At 36.2% G+C, this 23038-nt stretch overlaps 1 protein-coding gene across 6 annotated transcripts in view; it reads right to left on the bottom strand.

Moving 5' to 3' along the window:
• asmt (acetylserotonin O-methyltransferase) overlaps positions 1-13856 on the bottom strand; it is a 38485-nt gene extending 24629 nt beyond the window's left edge. For 5 of the 6 annotated variants that reach the window (XR_013816936.1, XR_013816937.1, XR_013816938.1 and 2 more), the window contains exons 1-2: positions 13731-13828; positions 1507-1684 (exon numbers count right to left, since the gene is read on the bottom strand). Coding sequence is in view for 2 of the 6 variants with exons in the window: in XM_079822532.1 (XP_079678658.1) it covers positions 1507-1684; positions 13731-13802 (250 nt within the window). In the remaining 4 variants the exon portion in view is untranslated. Of the gene's footprint in view, positions 1-1506; positions 1685-13730 lie in introns of all 6 variants that reach the window. The other variant, XM_079822533.1, reaches the window with a different exon arrangement.
• Between the last annotated feature and the right edge of the window lie 9182 nt (positions 13857-23038).

Genomic DNA, 23038 nt, shown 5'->3' with positions numbered 1-23038 from the left:
TAGCGGCTCCTCCCCTAGTGGGCGGCGTCATGTTTCGTATTACAACATTTATTTGAACTACTTTATAATCAAAATCTTTCCTAATCTTGACAAAACACATATCGTCGGAAAGGTCTGAGTCTCAAGAGTCCACATTTGGGGACTGTTTTGTGATGGAAGTGATATTTGGACAGAAATTTACAGGAAAATGCATCAAAAAAACGATCAATGGAATGTGGATGACACCCGGTGGCTATTTCTGGTACAGCGCTTAAACAAAATCTCATGGGGACTTTAATTTTTGTGATATAACTTCAAATTTGGAACACAACTTGGTTAGACATTTGGCTTCGATTTTATAGTAATTTTATAGTGATTTCTTTTTGAAAAATATATATTTTATATAAAATAAATATATTTAGTACAATATTTTTCATTTACAGTGAATTTCAACTTCCTTAACTTTTTCATACTTTCATATTTTGAAATGCTTCCCTTCAGCAATAATGCAGAGTGTCGTCTTTAAAACGAGACAGAACGTAGTTCTATATTTCAAAGCATTCTTGAATTTCAGCCCTTTAAAGGGTTAGTTCACCCAAAAATGAAAATTCTGTCATTAATGACTGACCCTCATGTGGTTGGACACCCGTCAGACCTCCGTTCATCTTCAGACACAAATGAAGATATTTTAGTGTAAATCTGATGCTCTGAAAGGCCTCCATTGGCTCAACTTTACACTCTCAAGACCCTTAAAAGACACTAAAGACGTCGTTACAAAGTCCATCTCACTACAGCGGCTCTACAATAACTTTATGAATCGGCGACAATAGCTTTTGTGCGCAAAAAAACCCTAAATAACGACTTATATAGTGATGACAATTTCAAAACATGGCCTCATGAAGCTTCGAAGCGTAATGAATCACTGAGCTGAATGATGATTCGGATCGCGTGTCAAACCGCCAAACTGCTGAAATTTGGCGATTCAAACCGCTGAATCGACTCAGTGATTCATAACGCTTCGAAGCTTCATGAGGCCGTGTTTTGAAATCGTCATCACTATATAAGTCGTTATTTAGGGTTTTTTTGCGCACAAAAACTATTCTCGCCGGTTCATAAAGTTATTGTAGAGCCGCTGTAGTGAGATGGACTTTGTAACGACGTCTTTAGTGTCTTTTAAGGGTCTTGAGAGTGTAAAGTGCATTGAGCCAATGGAGGCCTTTCAGAGCATCAGATTTACTCTAAAATATCTTCATTTGTGTCTGAAGATGAACGGAGGTCTGACGGGTGTCAAACGACATGAGGGTAAGTAGTTAATGACAGAATTTTCATTAAGTAGTTAATGACAGAATTTTCATTTTTGGGTGAACTAACCCTTTAAGTTTGGATAGTGCCTTTTCATGACTATCCTCAGAAAGGGGGGACAGTTAAGGGGTTATTCTCAAGCTTTCTAGGAGTGCGATGCACCTGTAAATGCAGATTGAGCTTCTTGAATACGGTGTTGATCAGCGAAGGGTGTGTTTGCAGTACCTGGTCCGTCAGGGTGTGTGTGTGTGGTCAGAAGCTCCAGGCCGACACAGGCTGACAGCAGGCGTTCAGTGCCATCCTCACTGGTGCTCAGAGCCTGGGCAAGCTGAGCCGCAGACATCGGCCGCGGAGACGCATTCAGCAGCTCAAACACCCCCAGCTCACAGGCGGAGAACAGAGTCTGAACACAACACACTCAGTCACTGCAGGAAACCAGGCTTGTGTTCCAGCACAAACATCGAAACGACTAGTTCACTTCAAAATTAACATTTCATGATGATTTCCTCACCCCCATCTCATCCAAGATGTTCATGTCTTTCTTTCTTCTGTCGGAAAGAAATTACGTTTTTTGAGGAAAACATTCCAGGATTTTTCTGCACATAATGGACTTCAATGGGAATCAAGGGCTGAAGGTCCAAATCAAGGCAGTTTCAGAGGCTCTGACCGATTCCAGACGAGGAATAGAGTCTGATCTAGACAAACCATCCCACATTTACAACACAAACACACATTTATATACTTTAACCTCAAATGCGTGACTTCGGTGTTGTGCTTCTTCATGTCGGAAATGCCTGCTCGACCAAATGGTTGAGCACATTTTGAGTCACTATATTGAGAGGAGTACCTAACTTAACTCAAGTTGATTGAGCCATCTCTACCATCTGGATGAGGTTTGTTATGCCAAAAACATCCACTAGATGTCAACGTGTCAATCAACAGCACTTGTCACAACACTTCTACTAACATGGATGACAGAAAGAAAAGAAAAAAACACTCCTGCCATGTGAACTTTTGCTAGCCTGGATGCCAGCCGAACTTAGCCCCGCCCACAACATTTTTACTCGGGCAGTTCGGTCTGGACTTTCTCCGTAGAGAAGTAATTATGCCCGAACAGAAACTGTTCGGACCAATGAAATCATCAGGGCGGGCTTTAGACGATGATGGACAGATTATCAACAGTAACGTCATCATCTACGTCATCAAAGGCGCTTGGGTTGAGTTTGTTCTAATCCTAAATGGAGAACTTGTTCGTATATGCATTCACCTTTACTATCTCTCTCAGAAATGATGATCGTGTTGGAAAGTACTCTGTGTATCCTTAAATTCTTTTTTTACAACACCGGCAAAGATTGTTTACACTCATCTTTTTCTTCTAACGTTAAGGCCTGTACACACCGGGACGAATATCGCGCGCGCTTATCGCCAGCGTTTTTCGTGCCGTTTTTCGGCGCGTCTTGAGTGTTCACACCCAAGCGATTTTCACTGGCGCTGCGCCGAGTGAACGTGCACATTCAGTCGATGCGCTCGCGGTACACAAGGTGGTGCTGTGGCACTTTAAGCCTCTGACACTCGCTTGTCACACAGAAGGAGAAGAGAGACAGTATTTACGTGCTTGCCAAAACCACAGATATATTATGTATATGGACAAAACCATTCACACACTTTTTGCTAACTGGCAAGCAGCATTAGCAGTTCATCTTCTTCTTTGTCTACTTACTACTTCTTCGTCGTATCAATGTGTGCTCGGCAAGACCGTTTTGTGCTCGAGCGCCACCAAGTCGTGTTTTACTGTCACTTCAGCAGCTCCAGGCACGTGAACAAAAGCACTGATCTCATTGGTCGGACAGTTTTTTACGCGCCGCGTCAAAATAAAAAAACGAACCCGAGGCGTTTTTTTAAAAATGACGCTTTTACGCCTGGCGTTTTGCGCGTCGGTGTGAACACTCACATTGGCGCCCATTGTTTAGTCCCGAGGCGTTAAACGTCGGCGATAAACGCGTGCGAAAATCAACCCGGTGTGAACAGGCCTTTAGGCTACTTATTCCAGTGTGCGTGCAGGTACAGGGTTGCCAAGTTTTTACAACAAAACCCGCCCAATTGCTAACGTTCCTCAAAACTAGCCAAAAACAAGCCCAATAGCTTTCCGGAGGGGTTCTCCGGAAAAAAAGGCATTTGGGGGTAAAATATGTGTTATTTTGGCAGGGCTGCCTGCTAAAATTCGCATTCCTGGGTCTGTATATCACATAATTGGGGTCGCTTCAACCCGCGGACTTGGCAACACAGTGCAGTTGAGTTCTGTTGACATTTGACAACTAACGTTATGCGTCGCTCTGTCGCTCTGATTGGTTGTAGGTCTATCCAATTGAGGTCTTTCCTGGTTCGGTTGAAACACGCCCCATAATCACAGCCTAACGGAGCAGATCAGACTCACATTCTGACTAGAACTGAGGATGACGACGTCAGGCTAAACTTTTGCAAGATAAGCAAATTTTTTTTTTTTACATATTACACTGTAAGAGCCCTAACTTAAGAAGATTCTGGAAATGTTACAAAGAAATTCTCATTTATCTAAAAAAAGAAAGAATTAAAAAAATCTTGTTGCACTACCACACTTGATGGCGTGTTTCTTGAAACATAACAGCCTAAAATGCCATTTGTTTATTGTTAAAAACCAACAAAACATAATGTCCTTTGTTCAAATTAAAACCTGAAATATTTAATGGCATACTTCAATAAATAAAGAAGATTCAATATACAAAAATATTTTATTTTGATTACATTTTCAAATAAATTAGTATTATAGTTCATATTTTCATTGTATGTGTATGAATTCCGGTACCTTTACCTTAAAGTGACATATCAACCATTTGGTAATCACATCTGTTTTTGATTTTCAAACTCTGAGAGGTTTCAGTTTAATATGTTGCAGGCTCATTTATTGATAAAAAATAATTGATCATAAATATAAATATAGCTGCAAGCAGCAATACCGGGGCCAAGCGCAAAGAAGAAGACAAGACATGCCAAAATGGCTGGCAGTGTCAGATCAACTGGAGCAATGAGCAATTAATCACGTTTTAAGATGATTTTAAGCAAAAGGCTGAAAATGCATTGTAGTCTGAGAGTGTCAGACCAACTGCAACAATGAACAATTATACAGTTTAAGAAGATTAGGCAAAATGGCTGAAATATCATATATAGAGTCACTGATAATATAAGTTAATGGTTTATCACTTTTGACCAATAGGTGGCACAGTTACGAAATTGATATGGTGTGGTCAGAATAAGGGAACAATGGCACATGCAAAGTTTGATGCCAATATGTCAAAGCATTGCAGAGATACAGCCTCAAGAGTCATTTTGGCATCATGGCTCAACTTCGTCACTGCGGTTTACAAAAACGGTTTCATCTATTGATGCAAAATTCCTAACTTTTTGTTGACACAGTCTGAAGATGATACGATTCGATTTTGGTGGAAATTGGACAAACAGTCTAGGATGAGTTTGAAAAAGTAGGTTTTGATCAAATAAGAACATTGAGGACAGGATGTTTGACCAAATATGGCAAAATTAGTATCTATGTTCTCGGCATGAGCCAATGACTGTATTATGACCAGTTTCATTAAACTAGGCTAATTTAATCAAAAGTTATTAGCATGTTTGTAAATTTTGTTATAACCTCTGACCACAAGGTGGCACTGCCCCAAAACTTTTTGAGTACCTTCAAAGCATGGTGCGGAAGACATGAATTTTGGACAAACAGTTCAAAAGTTATAAGCAAAAATAGCCATTTTTTGTATCTCCGGACCAGTAGGTGGCGCTGCGCCGAAACGCTGCATGTTGCCTCAGGTCATGCTTGTGATGACATGTACCAAGATTGGTTTGAATACGATAAAGCGTTGTGGAGATATAGGCTTATGAGTGTTTTTGCAACTGCTACGCAAAATTTGTGTGCGCGTTTATCAAAAACGATTTGACAAATCAACTTGATTTGCAAGATTTTTTGTCAGCATGGTCTGAAGATGATATGGTTCAATTTCTGTGCAAATCGGACAAACCGTCTAGGACGAGTTCGCAAAAGTAGGTTTTTTGGAAAATTAAAAATGGCGGGGAAATTATCATGACCGAAAATGACATCATAGGGTGCAATTGAATCGGCATGAGCCAATGACTCTATTATGACCAGTTTTAATATACTAGGCTAATTTAATCAAAAGTTATTAGCATTTTTGTCAAGTTTGTTATATCTTTTGACCACAAGGTGGCACTGCCCTAAAACTTTTTGAGTACCTTCAGGGCATGGCATGGAGGTCACATACCGAGTTTAGTAACAATACACTAATGCATTTGTAAAATATAGCATTTTTTGACAAAAATCAAAATGGCCGACAAGCAAAATGGCCGATATGGTAAAAATTAATATCAGACGACTCGGCATGCCGTCTTGAATCTAACGAAACCACTTTTATGATTTTTGGACAAACAGTTCAGAAGTTATAAGCAAAAATAGCAATTTTTCGTATCTCCGGACCAGTAGGTGGCGCTGCGCCGAAACGCTGTATGTTGCCTCAAGTCATGCTTGTGATGACATGTACCAAGTTTGGTTTGAATACGATAAAGCGTTGCGGAGATATTGCCTTAAGTGTGTTTTTGCAACCGCTACGTAAAATTTGTTTGCGCGTTTATCGCAAATGATTTGACGAATCAACTTGATTTGCAAGATTTTTTGTCATCATGGTCTGAAGATGATCTGGTTCAATTTTTGTGCAAATCGGATGAACCGTCTAGGACGAGTTCGTAAAAGTAGGTTTTTCGGAAAATTAAAAATGGCGGGAAAATTTTTATGACGGAAAATGACGTCATAGGGTGCAATCGAATCGTCTTGAGCCAAGGAATCAGAGGAAAAAATAATTTTGTTTCTAGCCCTTATGGTTCAAAAGTTATTAGCATAAACATGAGTCAAATTTTGGACTGATGGTGGCGCTAGAGGGATTGAGTTTGAGACTCCAAATTTGCTACGGTGACATTTCAGACTGTCCTCTATTAGTGTGCCAAATTTCACAACTTTTTACCATACGGTTCTATGGGCTGCCATAGACTTTGTGGCGGAAGAAGAAGAAGAAGAAGAAGAAGAAGAAGAAGAAGAAGAAGAAGATGAAATATAGCTGCAAGCAGCAATACCGGGGCCAAGCGCAAAGAAGAAGACAAGACATGCCAAAATGGCTGGCAGTGTCAGATCAACTGCAGCAATGAGAAATTAATCACGTTTTAAGATGATTTTAGGCAAAAGGCTGAAAATGCATTGTAGTCTGAGAGTGTCAGACCAACTGCAGCAATTAACAATTATACAGTTTAAGAAGATTAGGCAAAATGGCTGAAATATCATATATAGAGTCACTGATAATATAAGTTAATGGTTTATCACTTTTGACCAATAGGTGGCACAGTTACGAAATGTATGTGGTGTGGTCAGAATAAGGGAACAATGACACATGCAAAGTTTGATGCCAATATGTCAAAGCATTGCAGAGATACAGCCTCAAGAGTCATTTTGGCATCAAGGCTCAACTTCGTCACTGCGGTTTACAAAAACGGTTTCATCTATTGATGCAAAATTCCTAACTTTTTGTTGACACAGTCTGAAGATGATACGATTCGATTTTGGTGGAAATTGGACAAACAGTCTAGGATGAGTTTGAAAAAGTAGGTTTTGATCAAATAAGAACATTGGACAGGATGTTTGACCAAATATGGCAAAATTAGTATCTATGTTCTCGGCATGAGCCAATGACTGTATTATGACCAGTTTCATTAAACTAGGCTAATTTAATCAAAAGTTATTAGCATGTTTGTAAATTTGTTTATAACCTCTGACCACAAGGTGGCACTGCCCCAAAACTTTTTGAGTACCTTCAAAGCATGGTGCGGAAGACATGAATTTTGGACAAACAGTTCAAAAGTTATAAGCAAAAATAGCCATTTTTTGTATCTCCGGACCAGTAGGTGGCGCTGCGCCGAAACGCTGCATGTTGCCTCAGGTCATGCTTGTGATGACATATACCAAGATTGGTTTGAATACGATAAAGCGTTGTGGAGATATAGGCTTATGAGTGTTTTTGCAACTGCTACGCAAAATTTGTGTGCGCGTTTATCAAAAACGATTTGACAAATCAACTTGATTTGCAAGATTTTTTGTCAGCATGGTCTGAAGATGATATGGTTCAATTTCTGTGCAAATCGGACAAACCGTCTAGGACGAGTTCGCAAAAGTAGGTTTTTTGGAAAATTAAAAATGGCGGGGAAATTATCATGACCAAAAATGACATCATAGGGTGCAATTGAATCGGCATAAGCCAATGACTCTATTATGACCAGTTTCAATATACTAGGCTAATTTAATCAAAAGTTATTAGCATTTTTGTCAAGTTTGTTATATCTTTTGACCACAAGGTGGCACTGCCCTAAAACTTTTTGAGTACCTTCAGGGCATGGCATGGAAGTCACATACCGAGTTTAGTAACAATATACTAATGCATTTGTAAAATATAGCATTTTTTGTCAAAATTCAAAATGGCCGACAGCCAAAATGGCCGATATGGTACAATTGAATATCAGACGACTCGGCATGCCGTCCTGAATGTAACGAGACCACTTTTATGATTTTTGGACAAACGGTTCAGAAGCTATAAGCAAAAATAGTAATTTTTCGTATCTCCGGACCAGTAGGTGGCGCTGCGCCGAAACGCTGTATGTTGCCTCAAGTCATGCTTGTGATGACATGTACCAAGTTTGGTTTGAATACAATAAAGCGTTGCGGAGATATTGCCTTAAGTGTGTTTTTGCAACCGCTACGTAAAATTTGTTTGCGCGTTTATCGCAAATGATTTGACGAATCAACTTGATTTGCAAGATTTTTTTTCAGCATGGTCTGAAGATGATCTGGTTCAATTTTCGTGCAAATCGGATGAACCGTCTAGGACGAGTTCGTAAAAGTAGGTTTTTCGGAAAATTAAAAATGGCGGGAAAATTTTTATGACGGAAAATGACGTCATAGGGTGCAATCGAATCGTCTTGAGCCAAGGAATCAGAGGAAAAAAGAATTTAGTTTCTAGCCCTTATGGTTCAAAAGTTATTAGCATAAACATGAGTCAAATTTTGGACTGATGGTGGCGCTAGAGGGATTGAGTTTGAGACTCCAAATTTGCTACGGTGACATTTCAGACTGTCCTCTATTAGTGTGCCAAATTTCATAACTTTTTACCATACGGTTCTATGGGCTGCCATAGACTTCGTGGCGGAAGAAGAAGAAGATGAATAATAAATATAGCTGCAAGCAGCAATACCGGGGCCAAGCGCAAAGAAGAAGACAAGACATGCCAAAATGGCTGGCAGTGTCAGATCAACTGGAGCAATGAGCAATTAATCACGTTTTAAGATGATTTTAAGCAAAAGGCTGAAAAATGCATTGTAGTCTGAGAGTGTCAGACCAACTGCAACAATTAACAATTATACAGTTTAAGAAGATTAGGCAAAATGGCTGAAATATCATATATTGAGTCACTGATAATGTAAGTTAATGGTTTATCACTTTTGACCAATAGGTGGCACAGATACGAAATTGATGTGGTGTGGTCAGAATAAGGGAACAATGACACATGCAAAGTTTGATGCCAATATGTCAAAGCATTGCAGAGATACAGCCTCAAGAGTAATTTTGGCATAATGGCTCAACTTCGTCGCTGCGGTTTACAAAAACGGTTTCATCTATTGATGCAAAATCCCTAACTTTTTGTTGACACAGTCTGAAGATGATACGATTCGATTTTGGTGGAAATTGGACAAACGGTCTAGGATGAGTTTGAAAAAGTAGGTTTTGATCAAATAAGAACATTGAGGACAGGATGTTTGACCAAATATGGAAAAATTAGTATCTCTGTTCTCGGCATGAGCCAATGACTGGATTATGACCAGTTTCATTAAACTAGGCTAATTTAATCAAAAGTTATTAGCATGTTTGTAAATTTTGTTATAACCTCTGACCACAAGGTGGCACTGCCCCAAAACGTTTTGAGTACCTTCAAAGCATGGTGTGGAAGACATGATTTTTGGACAAAGAGTTCAAAAGTTATAAGCAAAAATAGCCATTTTTTGTATCTCCGGACCAGTAGGTGGCGCTGCGCCGAAACGCTGCATGTTGCTTCAGGTCATGCTTGTGATGACATATACCAAGATTGGTTTGAATACGATAAAGCGTTGTGGAGATATAGGCTTATGAGTGTTTTTGCAACCGCTACGCAAAATTTGTGTGCGCGTTTATCGAAAACGATTTGACAAATCAACTTGATTTGCAAGATTTTTTGTCAGCATGGTCTGAAGATGATCTGGTTCAATTTTCGTGCAAATCGGACAAACCGTCTAGGACGAGTTCGTAAAAGTAGGTTTTTTGGAAAAATAAAAATGGCGGGGAAATTATCATGACCGAAAATGACATCATAGGTTGCAATTGAATCGGCATAAGCCAATGACTCTATTATGACCAGTTTCAATATACTAGGCTAATTTAATCAAAATTTATTAGCATTTTTGTCAAGTTTGTTATATCTTTTGACCACAAGGTGGCACTGCCCTAAAACTTTTTGAGTACCTTCAGGGCATAGCAAGGAAGTCACATACCGAGTTTAGTAACAATATACTAATGCATTTGTAAAATATAGCATTTTTTGACAAAATTCAAAATGGCCGACAGCCAAAATGGCCGATATGGTAAAATTGAATATCAGACGACTCGGCATGCCGTCCTGAATGTAACGAGACCACTTTTATGATTTTTGGACAAACAGTTCAGAAGTTATAAGCAAAAATAGCAATTTTTCGTATCTCCGGACCAGTAGGTGGCGCTGCGCCGAAACGCTGTATGTTGCCTCAAGTCATGCTTGTGATGACATGTACCAAGTTTGGTTTGAATACGATAAAGCGTTGCGGAGATATTGCCTTAAGAGTGTTTTTGCAACCGCTACGTAAAATTTGTTTGCGCGTTTATCGCAAATGATTTGACGAATCAACTTGATTTGCAAGATTTTTTGTCAGCATGGTCTGAAGATGATCTGGTTCAATTTTCGTGCAAATCGGATGAACCGTCTAGGACGAGTTCGTAAAAGTAGGTTTTTCGGAAAATTCAAAATGGCGGGAAAATTTTTATGACGGAAAATGACGTCATATGGTGCAATCGAATCGTCTTGAGCCAAGGAATCAGAGGAAAAAAGAATTTTGTTTCTAGCCCTTATGGTTCAAAAGTTATTAGCATAAGCATGAGTCAAATTTTGGACTGATGGTGGCGCTATAGGGATTGAGTTTGAGACTCCAAATTTGCTACGGTGACATTTCAGACTGTCCTCTATTAGTGTGCCAAATTTCACAACTTTTTACCATACGGTTCTATGGGCTGCCATAGACTTCGTGGCGGAAGAAGAAGAAGAAGAAGAAGAAGAAGAAGAAGAAGAAGAAGATGAATAATAATAATAAGAACGGGAACGGTTTCAATAGGTGCCTTCGCACCTTCGGTGCTTGGCCCCTAATAATAATAGGAACGGGAACGGTTTCAATAGGTGCCTTCGCACCTTCGGTGCTTGGCCCCTAATAATAATAATAAGAACGGGAACGGTTTCAATAGGTGCCTTCGCACCTTCGGTGCTTGGCCCCTAATAATATTGGGCTTGTTTTTGAAGCAGCGGTTGCTTATTTTTGCAAAAGCACAACACCGAAGTCACGCGTCTGAGGTTAAAGTATATAAATGTGTATTTGTGTTGTAAATGTGTCCGGTGGTTTAGATCAGACTCTATTCCTCTGAAACTGCCTTGATTTGGACCTTCAACCGTTGGTTCCCATTGAAGTCCATTATGTGCAGAAAAATCCTGGAATGTTTTCCTCAAAAAACTTCATTTCTTTTCCACTGAAGAAAGAAAGACATGAACATCATGGATGAGATGGGGGTGAGGAAATCATCAGGAAACTAATCCTTTAACCCGTTTAAGTTATTAAGGGTCTGTTTGACCCCAAATGACATTTGCTGAAAAAAAAAAAAAAAAAAAAAAATCCCTTCATCTAAAGCAGGGGTTTTCAAAATAGGGTCCGGGAAAAAGTCTAGAGAAAAAAACATAAAAAATGTAAATAAATAAGATTAAAATAAATAAATAAGCGATTAAATGTTAAATTAACATATAAAACATGCACAAAAACAAATAATAAAATAAGTAAATAAATTTGCTTAATTTATTACTTATACATTTAATTAATTTATTTATTAATCTTATTTATACATTTGCTTATAAGTGTAGAGAAAAGTATGTATAAATCTAAGTAAATAAATTAAAATAAATAAATAAATAAATTATTGAATGGTAAATTAACATATGATAAAAATGTAAAAAGTAAATAAATAAATGAGATTAAAATAAATATATGTGAGTAAAACTGTGAATATAATAATAATAATAATAATAATAATAATAATAATAATAATAATAATAATAATAATAATAATAATAATAAAAATAATAAACAAATTAGCTTAAATAAACCTGCAAGAGTTTAGAGAAAACCCACATATAGGAAATTAAGTACATAAATAAATAAATTAGATTAAAAAAATAAGTGATTAAATGTTAAATTAACATATAATAAAATGTAAAAAACAAATACAATAAATAAGATTTAAAAAATGAATAAAAAAGTATTAAACTATTAAATTAACAATTCATATAAATTAATAAAAATTGGATTTAAATATACACATAAATGATTCATTTAACAGTACATTCTTTTAGTGAGTAGAAAAGATAACGTAACTTAATAGAAACCAATGTTAGATATATAATATTATAATATATATATATATATATATATATATATATATATACATACATATATATATATATATAATATAATATTAATGTTAATGTTTAATTGGGTGTTTATAGAGACAGATGTCAGGATGGGGGCATTTAAAAGTTTGAAAAGCCCTGATCTACATGGCTTGACTTGATGAAGTGGTGGCACTTTCTAACTCTACACACAAAAAAATGAATTGGAACGATATCTCGTTGTGTTAACGTGAAAAAAAAGTCACACTCCAGAGACTCCAGACAGTAAAATGTGATTTTGTGACATAATAATGTAATTTTTTTTAAACAAATGTAACATCATTCAGTTTATTAATATTTTTACTCTACATTTATGCAGGGTTAGGGGGATTTAATGATTGTTTTCTTTAATTTATATACATTGTAAAAAAGTATAGACATCAATGGGAGACTAAAAATAGCTTTTTGTTACATAATAAAAAAATTAATTAAAATGTTTTTTTTTTTATTTTAAACAATGCAGAAAACACACAAAACTAAGGGGCGATACCAAAACACAGCACTTGTTATTTTAATTGTAAAAGTGTTTGTTCTCCAGATGATGGCAGCAATCTTCTATTAAACCATGGCACTGTGTCTGTTACCTCCATGAATGAAAATGAGAAATATGGATCTTTTTTTAAAGCAAATTTTACATTATAATTTTTTTTTATAAAAACCTATTTTTTAAAAATATATATTTTTTACATTTATATATATATATATATATATTTTTTTTTACATTTATATATATATTTATATATATATATATTTATATATATATATATATTTATATATATATATATATATATATATATATATATATATATATATATATATATATATATATATATATATATATATATATATATATATATATATATATATATATATATATTTATATATATATATATATATATATTTATATATATATATATATATATATATATATATATATATATATATATATATATATATATATATATATATATATATATATATATATATATATATATATATATTAATTATTATTTATATATAAATACACACACAAGCATGTATATATTTAAGAAAAAAAAATATTATTTTTATACAGAAAACATTTATATTTATATATATTATAGATTATATAAATGTATATACAGAATATACATGCAAATATTTCTTAAATATATACATGAATGTGTGTGTATTTATATATAAATAATAGTTAACAGAGTACACACACATATATTATGTAAACACAAACTTTTATTTTGGATGTGATTAATCGCCATTAATCTTTTGACAGCCCTAAAAATTGGATTGAAACAATCAAATAAATGATTCAATTAATTCTTATAGTGAGTAGAAAAGATAAAGTAACTTAATAGAAACCAATGTTAGATATATAATATTAATGTTTAATTGGGTGTTTATAGAGACAGATGTCAGGATGGGGGCCCTCACACGAGGATGTTCATATTCTGGGGGTCCGAGGCATCGAAAAGTTTGAAAAGCCCTGCATTAAAGCAACAAAAGCTTGAAGGCATGAAGGAAAACGTTTACCTTGGACACCAGGAATCCCTCCATGTACTCCAGGATCTTCCTCGGGTACAGATCCTCGTCTGCAGTGGCCATCGTTCAGCAGCGTTTCTCCCGTCTGTGTGTGAAACACTGAGCTCACGGCTTTACAGAGAGACATAATCAGATTACACAGATTACACACACACACAGAGAAGTGCTTTAATTCAGACCGCAACATTTATTACTCTGAAAGCAAGAAGCTGCTTATCCACTGGTGTTTCAGCAGATGGAGATCCATCAAAACAACAGGATCATCCCGAGCTCAGAGAGACACGCAACAGGCAACGTGAACACACCAAAACATTCAGGAAAAACACTAAACATGATGCTCTTCCTCAGAGTTTATGTCTGGTTTTCCAGTACAAACATCTAAACATTCTTAAATCAGGACACATTTACTGGAGAAGAGAAATGACTGGAGATATCAAGTCTTGTTTACTGAGAAAAATCAATAAAATGAAGTGAGATTATGTTTTAAAACGTAATATCTGCCAGTGGAGTCAGAAAAATCAACTTAATTCAAAGGAAAAACAAGATTTTTCTGACTCCACTGGCAGATATTATGTTTTAAAGCATAAACTCACTTCATTTTAATACATTTTTCAGAAAATAAGACAAAATATTAAGAAAAATAAGATATATTTCTACTGGATATTAAGACAAAAATACAGAGAAAGAACAATTTTTTGCAGTAAAAATTACTTTTTAAACCCATATTAAGCAGCTCTCTAGATTATTGTGCAAATATTGTTGCATAAAATATAAGTTAATATAATAATGTTTGCATACACTCATTATAAACCGGATAACTCTCAATTCTGCATGTGGAGATTTGTAAAATTATTGCTGCATTTCTTGACAACCATAAAATGACTAATTAACACTACTGAACTGTATTAATATTCATAAGCCATAATCTTTTTACCACACTTTACATCATTCACCTTGTCTTTTTTCTTTATAATGCATTTAATATAAACTCTGTGAACTGAACAAATACATCAACGTGAATCTAGCAAATATAAGATAATAAAGTTTTAAAACTCATTTTAGCAAATGTGCATTAAGAAACAGTTCAATAGGGTGCTGTAGTGTTTCATTAAATCATAAAAATGTCAAATTAAAATAGTTTATAACTATTAACGTGAATGTGTTGATAAATTATTGAAATATTAACCTAAAATCTTGGGGGAACTTAAAGTAAATATTACATATAATACCAGATTATTAAAGATGAAGTATGACATTATTTGGATGTAATCCACACTGCTATAGTTTAACCTGTGTTGTATTGTAATGTAAATGAACAATGTTTACTCTTATAGGCCCACTTCCTCATGTTTGTATCTCCGCCCACGGACAGTCAGCTTGGCAGAGGGTTATTAACAAAACTATTACTATAAGAGAAAGTTTATCACTGAAAATCTAATCTTTGAACAGCATTACAGTAAAAATAGAGAACAATAGCAACAGCTTTCTTACCTGTGCGCGATGACGTTTTGCTGACGAAATGGCCGTTTTTCCATCCATTTGGCCTTAAACACTGTTCACTGTCATCCAATTTGAAACATCCACTGGAAACCGACAGTAATTCACTCCAGTTAAATGTTTAATCGCACCCGAGAACAATGCAAGTCAACACCATTATGACTAAAAGTTTGCTAATAAGTATTTCCTACTAAAGCAAGGTGCTATTTGACTGTTAAAGTCCTACTGAAGTGCCTTGAAACGCACAGCATTATTCAATGTGTTGACATCATTTCCACTGAAACAGGAAGACAGGGCGGGGCATATCGATCAGCCCCTCCCCTTTTTAAAAATAGCCAATAGTCTTTAGTTTATATCACAGCTCGCCAGAGCCGCTGAGCTTGGTAAAGCTATGTAGAAAATAGTAAATGTGCGAACAAGTGACCGACTTCAGTGCGCTCATATATATATAAATAGGGCTGGGCGATAAAACAATAACGATAATTATCGCAAAATAATTTTCCTCGATAAAACGATAACAACAGTTCGATAAATACTCGATATAATGCTTAAGTGCTATGCGTAACACTGCATATGCGTGTTGCAGAGTGGGCTTCTGGGTGCCACATGCGGTGTTGTTGACAGTCACAGTGGCCGACAGGATTAAGCTTGGAACATACTCGGCAAGAACAAAGAAATTTGTTCGCTTTCTCGAGGTGGCAAGAACAAAGTTCGTTCTGGCCAGGACATTCCATACTTCACGAGAAAAGCAGGTGCCGAACATCTCCGTTTCTCCGCATTAACCCCGCCCACTTTAAAATTCTGATCAATCACACAATAGTTCTCGGACACCCACAAGAAAAAAATCGAGAACGAGCTGCGAAAACTCCCAAACCAGGGCTCCGTTGTTCTCGCAGCCCTGAGAGCGAGAACTTTTTTCTCTGTTCTTGCGGAGTATGTTGCGGCCTTTAGAGTGGAGTGGAGCGAGAAAAATGATCGAAAGTGAAGAAAATTCAGCGCTCACGACCAGCTCGGACGGCACAGATATCGTTGACAAGAAAGGTCACTCAACTTCAGTGGTTTGGAGATATTTTGGCTATTTGCAATCCGACATTAAACAGAGCGACGTGCACTACTTATCATAGGTTCACCACACAGTAATATAATTATTAAATTCGAAGTTCTTCTATATAGCATTGAGCCCAACACAGCGCTAAATCTACATTATCCATAGGCTTATCACCTTGTTAGTTGTAGTGGGTGACTTACAGCAAGCTAACGTTACCAAACTATAATCACTAAAACATCGGACCTGTGGAAAAATACATCAGTATATTATTTGTACTCTCTCCCAGCCACCGCAGCCATGCTGACCGGAAAGATGCTTTTTTTATTCTATTTTTGATCATTGACAAACATTATCTTTAAAGCGCTTTAACTTTGCATGTGCAGTCAGCAGAGCCAAATGTTAAATCATTACAGTTTTTGACTATAGATATTTATTTTATATATTCTATTTATATTAATAATATTCTACTCGATTAATACGTTTTGATAAATTGTTCACTTCTTTGGGAAGTGTTTGTCATGGTTTGAGGTAGGGGTGCACCGATCCGATATTAGGATCGGATATCGGCCGCGATACTGACAAAATAGCTGGATCGGGGATCGGAAAAATGAACAGATCCACAAGTCGATCCAGGTGTTTTTTTCCATCGCAGCAGAACCGACGTCATTCGTCAGCTTCACGTGTGTCGCATGCTAGAAGAGACTCGGCTGTGTGGAGGAGATATTTCACGCTTGCCACGCGAACTAGTTCGCAATGTCTGCAAAGTAACTTAAATGTTTCGAGGGGAGGTGGTATTACTGCAAAGTCAGGGTTTTTCCTGCATTGAAAATTTTTTGACGGCCGCCAAAGCCTAATTTGATGAGTTATTGTGATTTACGAGCGATGTAGAACAGATGCTGCGCTTGTGACTGAGTGACAGAGAGACCGATCAGAGCTCCTCCCCCGCGCGCGCTCTCTGGGTCTTCAAAATAATCAGCGTTAGCTCTCTCATATTTCACATATTAATCCAAATCAAAAGCTCGGAAGACCGAAACCATGTTGCACGTGACACATTCGGACAAATTTGTCCTTGAAATATCGCTGGTTGTGAATTGCGCTCAAAAAACATTGCCTCTTCTCTTACCAGCTGACATAAAGCATACTTTCAATAAACGGGAGACAAATTTTATTCAGTTATGAAGTGTTTTCTTTGTGTTGACATCTTTCGCGATGTTCTTACAGACGGGATTCACACACAACGTGTCTGCTAATGTCCGATTCGTGACCTGATGACTCATTTGAACAGAATCATTTTAACGACTGGTTAGAACAACTGATCTGTCCAACACTGAACTCATGAATCAGTTTATTAATTTACTCAGAACACATCTGAAATGAGAACACAAGTGCTTACCCAATTAAGCAAGAGTGGGTAGTAAGAATTATTTTTAATTATCAACAGTATTTCATCTTATTTCTGTTGACAATGTGTAGTAAAATAAATAGGCCTAGCCTACAATCATTTAGACAAAAGTGAGGTGAAACCAGAACAAAGTTGTTATTAGCTAGCTGATCATTTTTATTAAATTGCATATGGCAGAAAATTAAGACTATTTGTTAATTTTTAATGCTACTTTTTAATATTGATATGATTATATAACAAAACAATGATCTGTAGTGTAAAAAATGTTTGGTAACTGTCAGATTACTATTGTATGTTTGACTGTTTTTTGTTTCCACTGCTACATTTTATTTATTTAAAGAAGTTTGATTACATTCTATTTTAGATTTGAAAGCACAATTGTTTTTTAAATAAATAAGAATTCAACACTTTACATTCATCTGTTATTTTGTCTTAGTTATGTTTAGTTAGTAAGGTCTGGTGCCTTTAGTCTCTTCAAGGAAGGTATAAGGTGGAAGATATACAGTTTATTATTAATTCAACAATATATCGGATCGGTATCGGGTATCGACAGATACACAAAGCCCAGGCATCGGTATCGGTATCGGGACTGAAAAAGTCGGATCGGTGCACCCCTAGTTTGAGGATAGTTTAAAACCATAATTAACTGTCTGTTTTCTACATCTTTCACTCAGGAGCAAAAATAGGCCTTTAAACGTTAAAGAAATAAAGATTTGACATTTATCGTGCTAATTATCGATATCGACTGATATGGAAAGTTATTTTTGATTGTTTTTGAAAGAAGTCTCTTCTGCTCACCAAGGCTGCATTTATTTGATCCAAAATACAGAAAAAAAACAGTATTATTGTGAAATATTCCTCCAGCGTAGATCATCTGTTCTCTATGTGAATATATAGTAAAGTGTGATTTATTCCTGTGATCAAATCATCATTCCTCCAGTCTTCAGAGTCACATGATCCTTCACTAATCATTCTCAAATGAGGATCTGATGATCAACACACATTTATGATTATCAGTGTTGAAAACAGTTGTGTACAATTTTTTTCAGGATTAATAAATAAATAGAAAGTTCAAAAGAACAGCATTTATCTGAAATATAAAGCTTTTGCAACATTATAAATGTATTTACTGTCACATGATCAGTTTAATGCATCCTTGCTGAATAAATGTATTAATTTATTTAAGTTAAAATAAATAAAAATAATAATAATACTTACTGACCCAAAACTTTTGAACTGGTAGTACATTACAAAAGCTTTATATTTCAGATAAATACTGTTCTTTTGAACTTTACATTCATCAAATAATCCTAAATAAAAATGTTTTACACGACTTTAATTATTTATTTTATAAATATAATTTTACATTTTAATAATATTTCACAATATTGCAGCTTTTTTTGTATTTTTAAGAACATAAATGCAGCCCTGGTGAGCAGAAGAGACTTCTTTTCAAAACCAATCAAAATAGTACAGTTTCAAAACTTTTTGACTGGTAGTATATAATTTATTTGTTTATTTTTTAACAAGTACAATGTGTTTAATTGCCTTAAAAGGAATCTCACTGTTACGAACTGCTCCGGGACTTGAAGGGTTGGAGATCCAAACACAGCTTTATAAGAGGGACAATCCAAACACATAATCCAAAGTACAGGTCAAAACACAGGCTGGCAGTCCAAACAAACAAACAAACACACAAACAAACGTACAAGGCTGGGAATAAAGGCAAACGGCTAATCCAAAGGCAGGCAGAGACTCCAAAAACCAAGACACATGAACCAGGAAACTGCTCATAGATGCAGTGAAACAACATACAAAACCTCACAGTGAAGGGTGAACAGGGTTTATATAGGCTGGGCTAAACAAGGTTAATGATGAACAGCTGAAGACAATCATGGTTGATTAGCCCAGGCAGTGGGTTATGGGTAATGTAGTCCGGGGTGGAGTGCCCTCTGGTGGTAATCACAGGCACTCTCACTGGTGGTCGTGACACATGCAAAAAAGGTGATGGTCCTGAACATTGGCTTCATTTTCATTTAATAAAATATAATTTCATGCTCTTTCATTTGCTTTTAAAGTTAAATGTTAAATGGTTTTAGGATTAAATGAGTTCTTGACAGGTTTGGTGATGTTCACACACTTTAACTTCAGAGTTTCCAGCACAATCTTCACACTTTCACCAAACGAACATGCTCTGGTTAAAGTTCCCTGTCATAATGAACAGTGTCAGACAGAGCTCAGATCATCTTTGCTGATAATAAACCACAAACTGACCAGAACACACTTCTATGAGCTTCTCTTCTGTGTTCGCAGACCTGGGATATTATACTTAACTGAAACTAAACACATTTTCATACTTGCAATAAAATAAACTTTAACTGAAGTTAAATAAACAAACAAAAAACTATTTCAGCTAGTTGCGGTCTCTTTTTGTGTTAAAGAACTAAAACAAAAAGAAAAAAAAAAACCCTAAAAAAATGGCCTACTATAGACATTTAAAACAACAACATGACTAAAATTGTATCTAAAATTGAAAACAACATATAAAGATATATTCTAATTCAAAATATGAACAAAACTATAATATTATATTAACGATACTAAAACAGCACTGTTACAGACTTGCGTAAAATTCCCCACAGAAACTGGTGATTATGTTAAGATATAATATGAATGATCATATTTGATTTTATATAAATTCATTGGTGGAATCCTTTTTTTATTTTTAAAAATGTGTGTGTGTGTGTGTGTGTGTGTGCTGGTTCATGTCCCTGTGTGCGTAATAATCAGAGTGTACAAGTGTTGTGCACCGTATAGACTCGTATTACTAACACACCCTTTAAATAACACAAAAATACTGCACTATTGACTTTAGACAAAGGGCTTTAACATACACATGCATTGCCAGGCACGACACAAAAACAAAAAAGTGTTTTTTACTAGTTTCAGCCGGACGCAGTTATCATTTTCACGTAGTGCGTACACTTTGCTTATTACACACACAGGGATGCACACTGTAAAAAAATATTGTTGGTTTAACTTAAAAAAGTAAGTAACCTAGTTGCCTTAAAATTTTGAGTTCATTGAAATTAAAAATGTGAGTTAATACAATGACGGAAATTGGTTTAATAAATAGAAACGCAAAATATTATTGTTTTTGAACCACATAAATTAAAATTTTGTTTTGTGATAAATCATGAAAATAGCACAATTGGGCATGTTTCAATGCATTATTACAAATAAAACACAATTACGCGATATGCTTACAAAATCTTTTAATAATATTTTAATAAAGGGTGATGTCGATTCTCAAATGTTCATTGTATTAACTCATTTTTTTAATTTCAAGGACCTCAAAAGTTTAAGGCAACCAGGTAACTTACTTTTTAAATATTTTTTTTTTACAGTGCTGTAACAGTAATGATTAAATCTGGCAGATTAAATCTGGCAGGAAGGCCAAAGTCTGAACACCTCACAGCCCTCGTGACTTTTCTAAACAAATCATACTTAAACAAAGGGCCTGTGTGTTGATGTAATCATCTACACTGATTAGATCTGAGGCGTCATCGTGTAGCCGCAAGAGATTGGAGCGTTGAACTCTTTGGGCGTCGGCCATCCCCTCTATAAGAACAGGAGCGACCATCAACTTTTTGCATTTTCGCCACCACAAGGAACGGACCTCTTGGCATTTCGAAATGAAGGGGAAGACCAACCCTGAGAGAAGGCCTCCCCGCACGGAGAGAGAAACCGGCAGACTTCTGGAGCGACTTTCCTAGACTTCAAAGAAATTTGCCTGGACCCGCAAATCCTTAGCAAACTTCCCCGACGATTCAAACTCAGACACTTACACGAGAAGCCGTAGTAATGCAAGTATTCTATTTCACAATCAAACTACTTGGAAAAGGTTGTCTGAATTATTCCCGTTCACGGGACTATGAATTTCTTGAGGGCTCTTGTGAAATTGCTGCGAAGCTGTCTCTCTCTCTCTCTCTCTCTCTCTCTCTCTCTCTCTCTCTCTCTCTCTCTCTCTCTCTCTCTCTCTCTCTCTCTCTCTCTCTCTCTCTCTCTCTCTTGTTAATTCTCTCTTCCCATCATTCTTCTTTCCTTTTTATTATTCATTAAGTTTCATGTTTCCTTGTTTGTACCATATTGTTTGTTTTCTCCTACATATATATGCATATTTCCCCCGTTTGAATCGTAGCTTTGTAAACTGAAGTTGTTTTATTAAAACCCAATGATTGCATTGAAGTGAATCCGTATTCTTTTGCTCACAAATATCGAAGTCAATGAGACGTAAGATTTTAGCAACCCATTTAAGCTTGATTTTCCTGTATTACTACTTCAGTAATACAAATTGTACAAACATAAGAAATATTATTTGTCCTGATCAAACAGATCAATGTTTCTTAAGGTTTGTAAGATTGATAATTGATGAAGAAATCAATTTGGATAAAGGTTACTTTTAAATGATTAAAGGTTCCGTTATACGTAATATTGTCTGTACAACAAGCAAATCATATTCATAGACTCAAGAATAGTTATACCATTTGAATTAATTATTCCCCGAAACTCATTGTTGCTACAGTGCAGCAGCACACTTGTCTGGCTATCACCAGACCAAGCTCAATTAAAGATTGAACATTGGTCTGGGGAGTCTGCTATGTATTTTGTACTGCACAAGAGGCGTGATCAACGAGCTTAATTCAAATGACTCTGTACTCAATTGGATAGTCCTTCAACCAATCAAACCACAAGAGGCGTGATCAACGGGCACCTTTTTACAGTCTATGGCAACAACTGGCAACAACCCATCGCTTCTCTATCCGTCATCGTGTTAATCCCGCCAATAGCGCGCCAGGTGGATAAGCCAGTCTGTGATTGGTTCCCGCAAAAGTGTAACAGAAGCAGTAGAAATGAATGTACAGGTTTCCAGACTGACTTGCAGGGCGAAATCAATTCAACGACACACACACACACACACACACACACACACACACACACACACACACACACACACACACACACACACACACACACACACACACACACACACACACACACACACACACACCTTTTTAAATATTAAAAATAAAAGTATTCCTCTCTGGAGAAGCGTTCAGTCTTTCCCCCATGTAAATAGTGAATCCGCCATGGTGCGAGCGCAACTGGCTTTTAAAGGGAAAGGGAGATGAGACTCTGATTGGTGTATTGCACGTGTAACGGAGGTCAGCTAGTAGTTGCTGTGCGAGTAAACCTCACTCCTCTGATCTCAAGAGATTATTAGTCCAGTAATAATTGTCCAGTCACAATGAACTCATTGGCAATGTGATCTGCATTCATTAAAACAACCAG

This window comes from Gobio gobio (assembly GCF_949357685.1).
Source record: "Gobio gobio genome assembly, chromosome: 7".
NCBI classification, from domain to species: Eukaryota; Metazoa; Chordata; class Actinopteri; order Cypriniformes; family Gobionidae; genus Gobio; species Gobio gobio.
The sequence above is the reverse complement of the archived record's forward strand: the minus strand, read 5'-3'. Positions and strand labels throughout refer to the sequence as shown.